Below are 18232 nucleotides of genomic sequence, written 5' to 3'. Positions count from 1 at the left end.
CTAATTTGTGCGAGTAACATTAAGTACAAACAATGATAAGATTTACTATACATATTCGTAGTGTATGTAATGATATTTACTATAGGTTAAAATTTCAATATTGTTGGCTGTCTTTTCTATTAACTTGACTATGATGAACAACTGAATAATAGGAAATGTTAGTTGTAGTATTAGTGGTAATAAATTAAATGCAGTTGAAGTAACGTTTCTTCTCCTTTTACTTTTCAGATTTATGTGTGAGACAATTGATTTTGAGGCTTACTCCGATGATACCTTAACAGTTATGCTCGTCGTCATTTTCATCAGCTGTATACTATTCACGCATACATAAATGGATTTATTTGTCTCTATATTCTGCCAGGAAAGGATAAACAAACTTACAAAGCAATGTGGGAAATGATAAGAAGTTTAGAATAAATTTGAAGTCAATCCATTTAGACTGTAAAACCGGACCTCACGAAGCTATCAAAGAGATATTCTCAGAATGCAATATCATTGGATGTCGATTCCATTTGGGACAATCTTTGTGGAGAAAGATTGTCCCAAACAACAAACACTTATATCGAGCATACTTGAATCCGCAATCTTAGTTAGGTAGATACCGTACATGCTTTTGCTTCATAAACTTTTGCTTGTTAGAAAATTAATAAAAGCAGTGAAATTGATGAACTTTCAGTAAACGAAGTTGATTCCTTTGAGGTATTATTGCTTTTAGTACCAGAAAATAAAATCACATTATCGTACTCGAAAATTATTTTAAAGCTACCACTGTGGTAACGTTGAACAAAAATCTGTGTTCAGTAAGACCTACAAAGATTTGTGCGCAATTTGGGATCTAGAGTGTGCGCAATACAGTTGCTCCCCGTTTTTACTTCTCTCGCAAATGCCACAACTACTACAAATTTTGAACACCAGAAGAGTCTCGTGTTTCGAATGTCTTTAAACAAAAGAACTGTGATTAACTTTAACCATATTCTGATCTTATTTTGTCAAGTACCATAGCTGTCAACACATTTATTTTTTCGTTCTGAACTTCAGGTAACGTATATTGTTTTGAGAAATACATATAAAAATGGACTTCAGCTTCGAATTTTATTCACTGGGGACTTGGAAATTCCAGTAGAACTTAATTTATAAGGATTTAATTCTTGCAGATTTTTGAGTGCACATCCTCAATCCCCATGTATGATAGCTCATTCATTGAGAGAAACTTTACTACCTCAGCGATGCACCTGCAACCTGTTTCTTGTTATCCTAGAATTATATTAACATCTTGCCACCTACACTGTCTTAATTTAGGTTAATCCCAAATTTGAATTTCTTCTATGTGGCTATTAGAAGAAGCTTATTTACCAAATTATTTCCCGTCCTGTAATGATGACTTCCAGTTACAAAATCTTGTCACAGTAAAAGCCTGATTCCGTAGTTGTACAGTCCTGAATCCGTTTCTTGTGTAATGCAATTCCGGCAGTAGCTTTTGCGCTTGAGAACCTGCTGTGAATATTATCCGCCAGGCATTTTACTAGGACTGTTCATGATAGTAACTTGTGAATCATTAGTTAGAGCATTTCGTTCTCTTGGTCCATGGTAGAGTAACGTTTTTGATTCAAAGTATGGGGTTCTTAAGTTTTATAATATCAGTACACTTGAAGGCAAAGTTTAAATTCCTGACCCCATCCCAGATTCCCTATTAAAACTATTTAGCAGGAGTTCTTAACATAATGTTAATCGCATTGTCTTTCTGCAGAAATAAATGTGAAGTATTGATTTAGAAATGAAAGAAAAAATGACACGTCTAGTCTTTAGCATAAATCCAAATATAATCTTTTTTAAAACACCTTACTCTGTTCATTGGGGTGATCGTTCTCACCTAAATAATGTGTTTTTCATGTTCAAGATTACCTAGTGAGATTCGAAAGGACGGCTGAAAAAAATCATAGAATTTATTCTAAAAGCTTTTTCTCATTCAAACTACGCCTAGTGAATAATGTTGAGATTTGGTCTAAAAGTCCCTCTTATTTAGGTTTTGGTCCTGTGTACTTCCAGTTACGTCTACCTGGTACTTATGTACCTCGTTGCTGTATTTGAGTCATGTGTAATTATCATTAATAAAGTGTAATTTTATTAAATTTCTGTTTATTTCAAAACAAATAAAAAATATTATTTAATAAGCAGTTAACAAGGAGGCAAGGCAACTATTATTGTGGTAAGTTACATTTCATATGAAAAACAGGCGAAGGAAAAATTGTTAGTTTCTGTATCATTTTAGTAGCCTGCTGCCTTAAATTATTGAGTACATTATTGTATGTTTATAAATATTTGAGTACATGGTAGACTGGCCCGCAACGAAATTGGATAAATGCGTCCCCCAGCAATTTCTTAAATAACGAAAATGAAATGAATACTTGCAACTGAAAATTTTACATATTCTTTTTTTTTTTCTGGAATACTTTTCTGAATCTGTGTTGAAAGTTCATGAAGTGCAAGTTTGGCTAATTTAAAGGAGCAGTTCGACTTAGAAATGCATTTTTTACAATTTATTTCCATTTGTAGAGTTGAAAATTCTAAAAGGATTGGTGTTTGTTTGATCGCGAGTAACAGAGGAAAAAGATTTCTTGATGACGTCATAGGTGGTCAAGGAGCGAGAGCAGGCTTACATACTACACAGTACCAAGCATTTCGTTTGCGAGAGGTGCGGTGGCACGTTCTATATGCGGTTTCCTTTTTCAGAACTGATTGCAAACACTTACAAATATCATCTACATGTAGAAAATGATATCTGATGGTGGACTGTACAAACGTTTTTGTATTATTATAAAGCGTATCCTATAAAGCATAAGTACAGCGTTTCAAAAACAAATCGAAACCAATATCATGTAAATAGATGGCGGACGAGATTGCTGCAACAAATAAGTACCTTTTCTTTAATCATTCTTCCGATTTCCAAACATAAGTATGTTCATTTTCACGTTTTGTTGCAATTTTTAACGCTGACCCTATAATTTTGTGCTTCAAGGTATGTACAGGAGCACAACATATAAGGCAAAAATGAAATAACATCTGAAAAGTTTGCCAGAATACGAAAAACACTTCACAGGTTAAATTTCTTTTATTCGCATAGCTGTCAGCGGAACAACTCTCATCATCAGTATCATCATGATTGTCACATGACACAGAGAAATTAAATGATGAATCAATGTCTTGAAGAACAGTCATCGTCACTGATTCCTTCTACAAGCCGGTATATTTCACTCTCTAATTCACATTGTATAGCTCATTTCTAAAGCAGTATCTTCAGAATCATGAGTGACATCGTCTCTATTACCCTCTAATGCCTCGTCTTGACTACAATCGTCAATTCCGTTTTGTACGATATTTGTACGTTGGTAACTGGACATAGATCGGTGCTTGTTCAATGGCTCGGATTTTAAATCTTTCAATAATATACTTGGAACAGCATTCTTTCTCAGTTTGCGTGTAAATAATTCTCCTGGCATTAGCCAGAAGTGGATCTAGACGGTAAAAACTCAGGGGGGGGGAAGTCAGAACCCAGACTATGATAGGTATATCATGTTTACTAAAAACTTTCGAAAATATCTAAATAATAGCTTAAATCAATGTTGTAACTGAAAAACTGGGGGCCTAGGCCCCCGGCCCCAACCCCGGCCCCAGCCTAGATACGCGACTGGCATTAACTTTTCTTTCAGTAAACTTTAGTTCTCGAAGGCAGGCTCTTCAAGATGTTTGGAACACGAGTGATTTTATTTGCTACATTTTTTTGATTGATTTTCTTAAGCCATAATTTATATCGATTTGATGGCTTCTCACGACTTGGAAACGTAAAAAAAGATACTTTATGTCCTCAGCTTTAATTGCACAAGAATTACAACCGAAAACACACCAGGTGTTAGGCATTTCTACTTCACTTCTCTGACATAGCACGTGCTGTACTAACATATGTTTTCTACTTCACACTATTGTTTTTTCAGGAAAAATAATTCCGGGGGGACACTTAGTATTCGGAGAGGCACATTATTTTTACACAGTACTATTTTATTTATTATATTATAGACATATTATTTTGGTTTCCTCCGGGAGAATCTCTCAGAGCTCCGGGAGACAGTGCCACCATAAAAACAGGTCTGCAAGAAACACTGTTTCGCACAACAAACGTAATTCTGCTTTCTCTCTACTCTTTTTTATACTAATGCTGTAGGAAAAACAACTAACAAAAACGTCCCTGAAGAATTCAGCACAGAGCAAGATTGCTAACAAATCCAAAACACAATCTATTAAATCCAATGCACTATTAAAGGTTTATCAGCTGCTCACAAGGGAGTGGTTGCTGACTCACATTGAGTTTCTCGCGTATCTCACCAGTGATGTCAGCATTTACGATTGATCAAAAACAAATGCGTGTAGAAGCTGAACGAGACGGCCTATCAAGATAGCTATAAAAAATACCGGTCTCTTATTTTTGTTACTCTTTCTATTGCACCAAATTTGTTATTAACTCGAACTGCTACTTTAATGTTACAGGTGTATTGCCGAGACGCGTCGCAATTGTTTTTTTTTTTTTTTTTTTTTTTTTTGTAATCAAACAGTTATCAAACTAAGATACCACTTTTATTTCAAATATCTTTATTTCAAAATTATGTCTGTTCAGTCCCACCAGAGATTCTAAAAAATTACTTTAAAAGAGAAATGTATAGATAATCAAAATATAAGGGATTTTGTATCTATGACATCTGTAATCTCACGTGAAAATTGATATAAAATTTATACTTTTCACCGAGTAATATTCCGTAAGGAAGTCATTTTCAATTGAATTCCTATGTAAATGTTGTGTGTTAAGTCTTGATATATAAATCAAAGGATCCAACATCTGTTTCTCAATCAAAGCATGCGAACGCAATGTGTTTCACTTCTTTTACCATACATGATTACACATCAGCACTGATGTGCCTGTCTCCATGGACGCATCTCCGTACGAACGCACATCATTACCAGCTTTCTGTTATTCTTACTCGTTTCCGATGGCCATCTAGTATATGTTGGTTCGTGTTTTTTCTGCGATGTCATTTTTAAAACGTTTACAGTCTTTATTTATACTCATAAGATCAAACCCTCCTAAAGAGAATTAGCATCAAAGAATACAACTCTTCTTATACGAAGATATCATTAGATACGTAGTAGCAATTCATTTTCCAATGAAAGAAGTACATAACACATGCATTTATGTGTGAACCCCTAAACTTGGGCCATACTATTGCGTATAATGTCATTGTTAAAAACATGTGATTATAGATATAGGCTCTACTAGAAAGGAGTGAACGAACAAGCCTACCTAGAACACTGTGATTCCACTCCAATACCGCTGTATATATATATATATATGTTCTTTCAATTTTCAGAAAAGGTCATAAGTCCCTTAAAAATTATTCTAATCACAGTGATATGGTCATTTACACTAGATGTCTATACCAATGTAACTAGTGATTTACATCCTTAGAAAATGACGCCATGTACACTTATGTCCAAAATTATTGTCGCATGTCTATAAATATGTTGTTGCAAGAATATAATTTGGTAACGAATTCTCTCGGCATTTCTTATAATGTTAGTATGTATATAATTGGGAAAGACATGTATGTGACAACGCTTCATGTCAAAAGAGAAGCAAATAAGAACAATAAAACGAAAATAAAACTTTATTTTCTATTTAGAAACATTTTGTTTTACTCATTCAAATTTTCGTATTTATAATTCTTTTCCTATGAAAGTTACCACAAATACTTTTTCCGATTATGCACTAGTATCAATATTAAAAGTACTCTGCAAAATCATTATCAAATTATGTTCTTACAAGGAGACAATTTTAGATATGTGACAATCATTTTGGACGTGAGTGCACGTTTGGTCCTCCATCTATAACGGAGGCAGGGCCGCTCAAATGTGTATCATATTTTTATCAGACTTGATATTTGGACTACACTCGCTGCGGCGAGTTGAGCTAGTGCTGCTCGATTTCGCATTCAGACCGAAGTCAAATAGAGTGTGATTAGCCTTTTCTAACCAGGAAGTGGCACTATTACAGTGAACCACAACCTACACCGAGTTCTTCCTAAAGGTTGGGTAAGCTACGTTCGCTTTGCGTTTGTTAATTATTATCCAGATCTCTTCAAGCATATTATACATTATTCGTGTCCTTAATATTTGTGTAAGTTCGTTCCGTATGGTTTCGCTATACAATTTAGGATCCTACGTTAAATCTGTACTCGTCAAGTTGAATTTTTGTTTGTAGTTTTGATCTTATTATAATAGGGAGAAAATGTTTAAAAATGGTAAAGATTTGACAATCATAAAACTGATATGAATTTTAAATTCCTCAATTAATTTAGAAAATGCTTACTTATGATATGAAATTTTGATTCTTATCATCCAGAAATACAATGGTTGACAAACGTTCCACTTGTAGAGTGAAGACATGCAAGTGGATAAAGTCAGGATGTATAATGTTATAGCGTTATTTCGTTCAGTTTCTGTCCATCGATATTCATACAAGGGCACTAGTTGTATAATTGTAGCTTAGTCGGCGTTGCTTCGGAGACAACAATGAAGACAGATATAGCTACTGATTCACAAAATGGTACATATGACTACATTTCCCACGACCTTCATTAGTGTCGATAGATAATTTCATGTATCGGTTATTGAACATTTTAATATGCACAATCTCACTATTTTTTTCTTTTGTTTACAGGTTCGTTGTAGCATTCACAAAATAAACTGACCGATTTTCAAATTTATTGATACTATGTTCAGTTTACAACATTTTGTCAGTTATTTGTGATTATTACGCTACGATCTACACATTCTTCTCAAAATTTCAATTTCCTAAAATATTTCCTGAAACTCCGCAAGATTTTATTAGCGACTGGCATTTACATGGGATAGGTTTATTTCTTACAACCTTCAACTTACTCAGACTTTTTCTCGCTTTTACGTACATGTTCTCCATTTTCCTACTATTTTCACTGTGAATTGAATTTTACCTTTGAACCTGACTTACATATGCTTCATGTTTCATATTTTCCTTAGAAAGTGTATACTGTTCCACTTTTGCATTAATGCCTTTCCTACAAAACCATAAAGCAATACTATCAATTAAATTTAAAACTACGTATGAAGGTTTCTTGTTAGACATTTTTAGCATGTGCAGTATTCAGCTTCTACAGATTTAGTATTTGCTTTTTTTTTCGTGCTTTGGTGCCGTTTTCATTTTTTCCAACGATTAATTTGTGTAAATTGACTCGAGTGGTGTCACGACATTAAAATGATCTTCCGAATTGGTTTTGAAATCTAACAGCGTGTACATTTTTATATCATTTCTTGTAGTAGGCATATACTTTACTTAACCAAAATGAAACTAAACTACGATTATCCTATACATTTCATATTTATAAGTATCCTATATGATTATGGTGTTTCTCAGAAAAATCATATTAACCGACTAATTATCTTCGAAAAAACAATAACAGTACGATGGGATAGCGAAGGCACATAACTGTTTATATCATCAAGCACAAAGCCGAGTACATGCTCTAACCAAATCGTCAAATTCTATCTATCTATCTAACTATCTATCTACCTATATATATATATATATATATATATATATATATATATATATATATATATATATATATATATACAGGGAAGAGACAAAAAATCTAAAAGCACTTCATACAGGACACGTAAGTTTCGCACTCCACTGTACAACACGTTTTGCGGTTGCCGATCGTTTTTTGTTTTCAATGTATCATGTGGACTTTTCCGTCAGCAGTAACCCGTTCACCTGTGAGTGTCGTGATGTGAAAGTGGTGCGGTAAAATGGGCGACCTGACAGACTTCAAAAGAGGCATGATCGTTGGTGCCCGTCTGGTTGGAGCTTCTGTGGCATCAGTGGCGAACATTGTGGGGGTATCGAAAGACACTGTCTCCAATGTCACGAGGCATACACAGTTCAAGGACAAACGACGTCTGCAAAGCACAACAGTGGTCGAAAGACAATCCTGTCAGATTTGAACCTGAGGGCATTAAAATGGATTGTAGCAGCTAAAACCAAGACCACTGCAAAGAACATCTGAACTCAATTCCGGCCTACAGAACCCGGTTTCATCGAAAACAATGCGATGAAACTTCATAAAATAAAAATTCATGGTAGAGCCGCTATCGCCAAACCCCTGGTCACAGCAGTAAATGCGAAGAACTGTAGCCAGTGGTGCAAATCCAATGGTATCCAGTGGTCCAATGTTAAATGTTCCGGTGTGACCAGGCGTGGCTAAAATTGAGCCGAAAGTTTTATAATAATTAACTCTTTGGTGTACCTTGATCCCAGAATTGCATACTTCATGAACAATGTTCTCTACCTTTAATCATCCAGCAGCCAACACCATATCATAGATATTATCAATAGTTTCTGGTGCGATGGCGATTGGTAGACGTTAACAACGTTCATCATCTTCAGCAATGTCCCGTCCTAGCTTGAACACCATCGCACATCTACTAACAGTAACAAATAATCTTAACCGATTCTCCTAATACTGTATCCAATTCTGTCATATTTAGTACCTTTTCTACCAGAAACTTGATGACTACACAATTGGCACAACGATTACACACCCTATGTCCCAAATTGTCACGTTACTATCACGTCTCCTCCTTTTGGTGCCTCTACAAATCAGACTATGGGATGTTTGGCAGAAAGCTTTTTCCCTGCACGTGCGTTATGGACTCATATTGATCATGCGTTTATTCCAATTTAAATACGTCTCTATCAATTTTTAGACCTTTTTGAATTGTCCAAAACATTTATTCTGGTGGAATGGGTTATGTATTTAGGTACTGTATATGAAACACGTACCTCTTAAATAGCACATTGTATCAGTTTTATGTAGTTTCTTCTCATAGTGCAACAAATATTCCTAAAAATGACTTTCATACTTGTAAATCTATTAAAATTATTACCTTTTGAACTTGCTCTACCTCTTAAAGCATGAGTGTCGTTACATTTTTGTCCATCTAATAGATGTAGAAATCTTAATAGTTACTAAATTGATCTTGTGAAGTTGCTTAAAATATGGGAAACAATATGAGAAAATAGAAGAAATTATAGATAGGGAGAAGAAGGTTGCATGCGTAATTATAATGGGAGATTGTAATGCAGTTGTGGGAGGTAACAGGAAGGTATTATCGTAGGCAAATATGGTTTAGGCGAAAGAAATGAAATTGGAGAGGGACTAGTGAATTTCTGCACATAGAATTCACAAATATTTGCAAACACATGGTTCAATCAGCACAAGGGAAGAAGATATACAGAGAAATCACGAATAGAGGGCGGAAGATATAAGATAGGCTATGCTATGATTCAGGACAGGTCCCGAGTAGCTTAAAGAAAGCGAAGACCATTCCCGGGGCTGATATTTTCTCTGATCATAATCTTGTATTGGCCGAAGTACATATTCAAATGAAAAATGTAGACAGAAGAAGAAAATGCAACAAACTGTTGAATACTGAAAAGGAGAAAAGCGAGGAAATAAGAAATCTTTTCGTTGAAAACTTCCAAAAAAAAATAATCAAACGAGAGAAGGATATGCGAAGGGTGTAAAGCACGGGAACGCATTAAACTTTGCTTATAGCAGGCTGCAGAACAAGTAGTAGGTTACCGCGAACACAAAACGGCTAAGAAACCATGGGTTACAAAGCACATGTTTCACAATATGAGGGAAAGGAAGACGCGGAAACAGGTTGAAACATAAGAGGGCAGAATGATGTACAGAAAGTTAAATAATGAATTGCGGAGAGAAACAGACACAGCGAAGGAAGAGTTTTACTGAGGAAAATGCGAGAACATAGAATAATTAGAAAAGAGTTGGGACATATGAGGAAATGTGCAAGAGAGGAAAATTTATGGAATTTCGGAGGAAACAAGGGGGATTTCGATGGCAGTAAAAATATGTTCAAGACTTACATGAGAGTAGGGATAGACCGTGTAGCCTAAATGTTGAAGTAGAAAATCAAGTAGGCGTGGATGATAAAGGATTTAGTATTCTTCGGGATGAGTTTGAAAAGACTGTATCCGAGATTAGGAATGGAAAGGCAACCGGGATAGATAACACAACAATCGAATTCAATAGAAATTGGGAAACGAGGGAAAGAAAGATTTGTTCCGGCTATTCAATGAAATACATGAAACAGGAGAGTGACCAAAAGACTTCCTGAAGACGATCATGATACTGATGGCTAAGAAATCGAACCCAAAGAGATGTGAAGATTATTGAACTATTAGTCTCATATCTCATGCAGCTAAACGTTTGCTCCGAGTACCGAACAGAAGGTTATCCGGAAGAACAAATGAAGAAGTTGAGGAGCAGCAGTCCGGGTTCAGAAGAGGTAAGGGCACAAATGATACTATTGGATTATTAAGGGCGATCGGAGAAAGATTTATAGAAAAATGGAAAGATGTGTATGTTGTATTTATTGATCTAGAAAACGCTTTTGACCGCGTAAATTGGAAATTGTTGTTGGGAGTTCTAAAGAAGACAGGGCTGGAATGGAAAGATCGAAGACTTATAAGAAACTTATACATAAACCATCAAGTAAGTATTAGGATAGGGGAAGAACTGACGGAAGAGAGTGCAATTGGAAGGCGAGTTCGACAAGGATGCTGCCTCTCGCCAACTCTATTTAATGTCTATCTAGAAGAGATGGTGAGAAAGAATTTACATGCTGATGACGGCATTTCGGTAGGAGGTAGAATGATTAAATGCATAAGATTTGCAGACGATATGGCGCTTGTTGCACAATCTAAAAAGAACATGATTTAAATGTTGGAAAAAATGAGGATTGGATCTGAAGAATATGGGATAAAAATAAATATTACAAAGACAAAAGCCATGGTGATTGGAACGAAGAGGTCTGTGTCAAATATAAACGTGGAAAAGGAGAAAAAAGGACAAGTGAACAGTTTTCGTTATCTGGGTAGTATTCTTGGTAATGACATGAAGTGTGAACGTGAAATAAAAACAAGGATCAGAATGGCGAAACAAGTCTTTAGGAGGAAGCAAAGTCTTCTTGTGGGACCTCGAATAAAAAGATGATAAAAAGACTCATAAAGTGTTTCGTGTGGAGTGTTGTACAGTATGGGGCGGAAACGGGGGCATTACATAAAAGTGATGAAAAACGACTGGAAGCCTTCGAAATGTGAGTGTGGATAAGAATGGGAAGAATTAGTTGGGTCGAGCGGGAAATGAATGAGAGGGTGTTAGAAATGGTGGGTGAGAAAAGAACACTTTTAGATATTGTTAAGAAGAGGAAGAGAAACTGGTTGGGTCATTGCATATGAAGAAACTGTATCATGGGGTACTTCCTAGAGGGTTGATGGCGGGAAAGATAGGGAGGGGCGGAGGAGACTACAATTAATGGATAATACAAAAACAGAAAGATCATACGTGAAGACGAAGTGGTTAGCGGACGATCATGGAGCATGGAAACTTCTCAGCTGCTGCAAGTAGCCGGCCAATGAGAGCAGAATGTATATGGAATGAAATGCTTAAAAATAATATATATTTTATTTATTTGCAACATAGGATAAACACCATCCTTCTAAATACCTTAGTTGTATATGGTTGGTTAGAACTATACGCTACAGTAAGATTATGAGCTGTGAAAGTTCGCTAACGAAAGAAACGAGGTCAGATTTTTTTTTAAATTAGCAGAGAGCTGCCTAGAAAATATGCGCAGATATAAAGTTCGTATATATAAGATAAAACAATTATACTTGTGCCTTAAATTTTAGTTAAAATGCATACCAATAACCTACAGCGAATGTAACGTTCAAAGAAACAACGATTTAACCCTCGCACTGCCAACAGGAGGGGTGTACTTGTGCCAAACACAGTTTTTTCTGTAATTACTCTTCTAATCGTTCCTTCAAAATTGTAAAAAAAAATGTTGCTCAACATGATTAGCTAAATCTTATACCTTATAGTGGTGCAAACTGAACGTTAGTGTGTCTCATAAATTCGCTATTTTAAGTGAGTGGGCACAAAATACTCCCTGTTGGTAGAAGATGTGATTGACATTTAGAAGTGACACTCCAAGACGGTAAAAATAATAAATAGCTGTTAGTATTATCTCAGGTACTTTTCACTTCAGTCTCTCTATATTTTTGTTAGAGTTCCTAATTTGTTTCTTTTCCGAGATGTACATTTAATCTCAACATGTAGGTACAAAATGACCCCCGCTTGGTATTTTACAAAAATACCTAGGTAATGCGTGGGTTAATCATTATATCTAAATCTACTAATATAATGCAACTAGCAGAATACCCGTTCTTCGCACGGGTAGAATACGTTTCATTTTGGACGTAATTAAAGACCTAAATTTGGTTTTAAACAACATCATAAGTGTCATTGTTCATCTCAGCGACCTCGAATACTTTGGATTCGGCACTAATATTGGTTATTTTCGATCATTTTTGTAATCCATCACCTCCTTTCCTAAGTTTCCGGGCTGAAGTTTCGACGGCATCGGAAGTGTCTCTATTCATCCCAATGACCCCGAATACTATGGATTCCACATTAATATCAATCTTTTCCGATCATTTTTATATCTCCCTTTCACCTAAGTTGCACTCTCAAAGTAAAATGATGAGGTTCAGTCTCGAACCTCATCTATGTTAAAAATTTGATCAAGATCAGTCAGGTGGTTCAAGAGTTAAGTCACAAACATAGTGACTTTAATTTCTATAAGTACATCGATGAGCCGAAAATTTAGTCTATTTCTTTTGTGCTTTTCTTAAATAATTCATTTTATAGTATAGAAATGGTCAAGTCTGCTCGATTATTCACATAATCAAATTTTTTTAAAAAAATATGTTTAGATTATGTCTAACTGTCCATTTAAATATTAGTGATATAAAGCTGGAACAACAGAGCTGAAAGGACATGGATTGCTGCTGTAACTGGAATTTAAATGGAAACCGAATTAAACCCTAAATTACCTGTAGACACAATCGTTAACACATATACACAGACGCAGGTACACGACTAGGAAGAGAAACAATAGTGGAAATACAGGTAAAGTAAACCTACTTGTTTGTAAATTTAGTCTTATTTTAGAGGTAATTTTGCAAAGTTTAATGTAACGTATTCTCATATTGAATTTTAACCTATCGAAATAAGTTCTTGCATAAGAACCTGGAGATTACATTTTGTTTTACTCAGGAATAACGACACATCAAATTATACACAGAATGATCTGTTTCCATCCGTACAAAATGAAGTTATTGATTACCTGAAGTACTTCATCCAGCCCCGATTGATCATACTTGATGTGATGCCCATCAGCACGGATCATGCACTACATCGTACTTTCCACAGAACTATTAAGAGTAAGACAAGGTATCACGGAAGTGTAACCCAGGCTACGTTCCCATGGCAGCAATGTGAGGTCCATTTATGGCAAAACCGAATACAGATTACATAAAAGCAATAGACCTCACATAGGGTCTCAGTACACCTCTATTTCACACTCATAAACGTGAAAAGCGAGAGAGGAAAGAGTGCTCTGAATCCTCTTAGTTCATTAATCAGATTGCTCGGATTCAGCTTAACGTATTAAACGTGTCCGAATTCACCATTCCCTAAACGTCTGGATTTGCCAGTTTTGAGCACTGTAAGCCTGTGCACGCGTTGAACACGGACTCGCAAAATTATAGAATTATTCCAATATGCATCGAGTAAATTAGGGACTTTGCTTCGATATATGTCGTACTTAACAATTTCCTGATAACCACTTCTATGTAAAACGTTAACATATTCCACTAATAAGTTACATCAGGTCAACAAACGTGCCTGAACTTTCCTGTTTCTTCTTCTTTCCCCCGCCGTCGAAACTACGTAAAACACTCTTTGCACTTCCTACTCAGCACTGAACTGTAGGAAGATACAGTGCTTCAAATAGGGATCACAACAAGTCTCCACATTACACATGCCAAGAACAGTATTATCGTAAGCTTAGGATGTCCGGATTCAGCGACTGTCCGCAATCACCCAAACTTACAACATATATTACTATTATTTAACCCAAACTTACTATTATTTGACGTTTGTACATACGCACCCTATAAGAGAAACATAGATTTATTCTTTTTCTTCTACAAAATACAAAGAAACTAACAATTTGTTTCACTATAATATAAATATGAATGTTTTTAAAAAGGCTTGCAATGGTCCTTTTTAGAGACAACAACTTTGGAGGAGTCTCGCGTATATGTATCGCTGCAGTCGTGTGATACACTTTGTGAAAATGAATTAAGAAATGTAGTTGCAATGTAAGGAACACAGCATAAGGTAAACAGAACAATATATGGGTAAAAATAATACATTAAAGTAATCCATGCATTATAAAGAAACTGGGCATGTAACAGTCCCAGAAACAGTTTATGCGTTATTTAGGGCTGGTATAACATGCTTATGAAGATCATCTTGTGCATCCTCGCTGTTAGGTTCTTGGTTTACGGTTTAGGCTTGACAGAACACTTCATCATTCCAATGAATAAATAGGATGTGGGTCCAGAAAAGGGAACAAACTCCGTTCGTTTCGTTCTTTGCTCCGTACGTCTAATCTGTAGTAGGCTTGATAGCAGGGCATCTTGTTGTTCGTTTGAACTACTTCCGTAAAATTGAGCAAATGACTTTTCTTGTTCCCTAGCTTTTAAATTCTGGCAACATTTACCTTTACAGCACTTGTCCACTAATGCAAATTGCTTTTCTCTAATATCTTTGCTACTAATGGTTGTATAGCTCTCATTTAAGTTCGTGTTCTTTTTCCTTGCATTAGGATCGCTTTCTGACTGTCTTTTCTGTTTCCTCGGATCATAATCGAACTCGTGCTAGCGTCTTGTGACATGTTCAAAGTTGTTTAAACAACTTTCCTACCAACATAACTGCAGCAGATATTCGCTTTCATCTCACGACGACCTCTATGCCTTCACTGTAGCAACATTAAAACTTAAGATATCGGAATGCAATATTGCAGATGTGTAGAATTAATACCAAAGAATTTAAAAATGCAATCCTCTTAGAAAGGGCCTATGCCGGTATGGAATTCGTTTCTTTTATTTCTTATGTAATAGTATTTATAGTCCTTTTTTGATCTTATATTCTACATATTAAAGAAAACGTTCTAAGTTATGTTTTGCATATGATAAAGTTCAAGGCTGTAATGTTAATTAATTGTAAATCATCTTTGTCGCTCCAAAATTTATTTTAAGTATTAAATTTAACGTATTCATTTATGATTACCAGAGACATCGCTACGATCATGCACAGAATTTTATTTTGTCTACTTATTTGTAAATCTAATTTGTCTCGAGGTGATGAATAAATGACATCGTTCTGCTTTACTTTCTCTTTTTTGACCATCAGTTGGTTTAAATCTTGCTTTTTAGACTTGTCAGAGATTGTCATAAACATAAACACATTGAAAGCCAAGATTTGGCTTTGAATGCCGAAGATAAAATACTCATGTTTCCAGCTTCATACTTACCTTTCTTCTGAAGACTAGAAATCACCAATGCCTGAAAAATTAAATAATTAAATTACTCAAAAGTAAAACAAGGAAATTTGTGAAGGGTCGCATCCAGGAAGATATAATAATCTTTGTCCATATTTTTCCAAATATCTATATATTGTATAAATACTATTATGATTGAGGTGATATGTATAAGAATGCATATATATATATATATATATATATATATATATATATATATATATATATATATATATATAGAGAGAGAGAGAGAGAGAGAGAGAGAGAGATAAATAGATACATAGATAGATAGATACAGGCGCGGATCCAAGGGGGAGCTATATATATATGTATATATATATATATATATATATATATATATATATATATATATATATATATATATATATATATATATATATATATACAGGGTGGTAGGTAATTCCAGCGAAAAGCTTTGGGAGCTGATTCCTTATATGAATTGAAAGAAAAAAGTTCTCATAAACATAGGTCGAAAAACGTCTCCTTTCAGATTTATGAACCAGCGAAAATTAGAAAAATCATGTTTCGAAACGCCCTGCCTTAGAAACTATAGGACCTATCCCAAGCGGTTTAATGAATTACACAGGAATTAGTATGCAATCTATCTAAATATCCATGTTTTAACATCCTCAGCTATCGGCGAAACGAACGCGCTATTAGTACTTACAGGAGTATCCCTATACCTCAACTTCCTTTTTACAGTTTGTTTCGCCGATAACGGACCACGGTAGAGCATGGATATTTAGATAGAGCGCATACTAGTTCCTTTGTAATTTCCGTAACCGCTTGGGATCGGTCCTGTACTTTGTAAGGCAGAGCGTTTCGAAAAGTAAACTTTCGAATTTTCGGCAGTTCTTAACTCTGAAAGAAGACGTTTTTAGTCCCACGTTTATTAGAACTTTTTTTCTTGCATTTCATCACTTCCCAAAGTTTGTCGGTGGAGTTACGTACCACACACACACACACAAATATATATATATATGTGTGTGTGTGTGAGAGAGAGAGAGAGAGAGAGAGAGTATGTGCAGGGATTGGTTACTAAAATAGTAGAAAGCTAAAAACAATGTCTGATATGACTGGATTTACAATGGTCAGGAGATAACAGTAGATGTTGATAAGGAAACTTCCTCGCTTTTCAAACAAGGAAAATTGTCGGTGTGCGGTTGTATGATGTTGAGCCTAATGAAAGTTCCATGGGAGACAGTCTCCAAACTAATGGAACTTTAAAAAACTCGTCAAAGACAAATCTGCCTAAAGGAACCGTGATCGAAATAAAAGTTTAAGTTATAGTCCCCATCAACTACTAATCCTTTGATATTTTGGGATTTTTAAGATAAATTTTAGGGTTAATCAACCAGCTTCTTCATCAATACTATTTATTCTAGGATTTTGGTTCTTACCTCATTCTTTTCAGAATAAGGCTATCTTCCAAATTTACATTTCGTATGTCTGTGTCATATACCTAAAAAGGGGATTTCTAGGAAAATATAACAAGTTTTTATAAAAGAAACCTTTTTCTACTCTGTCTGATATTCACATGACCCGAACCAACTTGACAAGCTCTTTTTTCAAACACATGTGTCATGTTCCAGAAGTAATAGATGCCAAACGAGAGTTTTAAAACATACTCCGAACGTCGTGCGAGTACCTGACAAATCATCTTTTTCACAACCGGTGTCCAGATAATCCGTCGCGAGTTACATAGGATAAGTATAAGCGGTTGCTTTGCACATGTTAAGCTGCTCATAAGAGGGAATAAGGCTAGAGCACAACTCTAATTTTGCCGCAAAGATAAATAATATACATCTCTTTTGACTGGAAACGTGTGATATTGTTGGATTGTTCTCCCTATTTTAAGCCACAGAGTGTGTTCGTGTATAGGATGTCCGAAGAAACTTACGATACGCAGTATTTACCCCTCAACTGTTAAAGATGTCAGCGGCTCTGTGATCCTGTGCAACAACATCCTGGATCTCAGTGAGTCCTGTGCTGACGCTTAGTAGTCGCATCACTGGCCCGTGATTATACCTACCTATTAGGGGATAATGTTAATCCTACGGACAGATAATGTTACCGGGTAAAGACAATATCCGTGGAAAATATTGAGCCCTTTCATACAGCTGGATTTTTTGCTGCAAGGTTTCAACAGCTCCTTTCAACCACTTGATACTGAAGGTAAATATAATTGGGTTCTGTGATCCGTTTTGGAGATACGAATTCGCTTTAGATTTACCCTCCATCCTCTGTCAAGAAATTGAGTCATGTACTAAACATGAATCGGTGTAATATTACATTGCCGAAATAAATTTCGACACATCAACTCTGTTCACGGAACCGAAAACTGTTTTCTTGTGTGTGTGTGTGTGTGTGTGTCTGTGTATGTGTGTATGTTGAAAGAAAAAATAGAAACACATGTTGACTAGTCATTTGTTAACATTATTGGCCCAAGACCGTTACAAGCAACTGTTAAAGTTAGGGATGGGCCAAACCGGTTTTCATAAAAAACGGGAAACCTGTTTCTACAAAAACCGAAAACCGAAAAACCGACATTTCGGTTTTCTCCAAAAATTGATTCAGTTTTCTTCAAAAC

General features: G+C 35.5%; 1 protein-coding gene across 1 annotated transcript in view; it reads right to left on the bottom strand.

Annotated features, from left to right (window-relative positions):
- LOC145683064 (uncharacterized) overlaps nucleotides 1-17905 on the bottom strand; it is a 43661-nt gene extending 25756 nt beyond the window's left edge. The window contains exons 1-2 of the mRNA XM_081754424.1: nucleotides 17876-17905; nucleotides 15616-15646 (exon numbers count right to left, since the gene is read on the bottom strand). Of these exons, the coding sequence (XP_081610550.1) occupies nucleotides 15616-15646; nucleotides 17876-17905 (61 nt within the window). The remainder of the gene's footprint in view (nucleotides 1-15615; nucleotides 15647-17875) is intronic.
- Nucleotides 17906-18232: the final 327 nt, after the last annotated feature.

This window comes from Thermobia domestica, chromosome 4 (genome assembly GCF_964235325.1).
Source record: "Thermobia domestica chromosome 4, izTheDome1.hap1.1, whole genome shotgun sequence".
NCBI classification, from domain to species: Eukaryota; Metazoa; Arthropoda; class Insecta; order Zygentoma; family Lepismatidae; genus Thermobia; species Thermobia domestica.
This window is presented reverse-complemented; position numbering and strand designations above follow the sequence as displayed.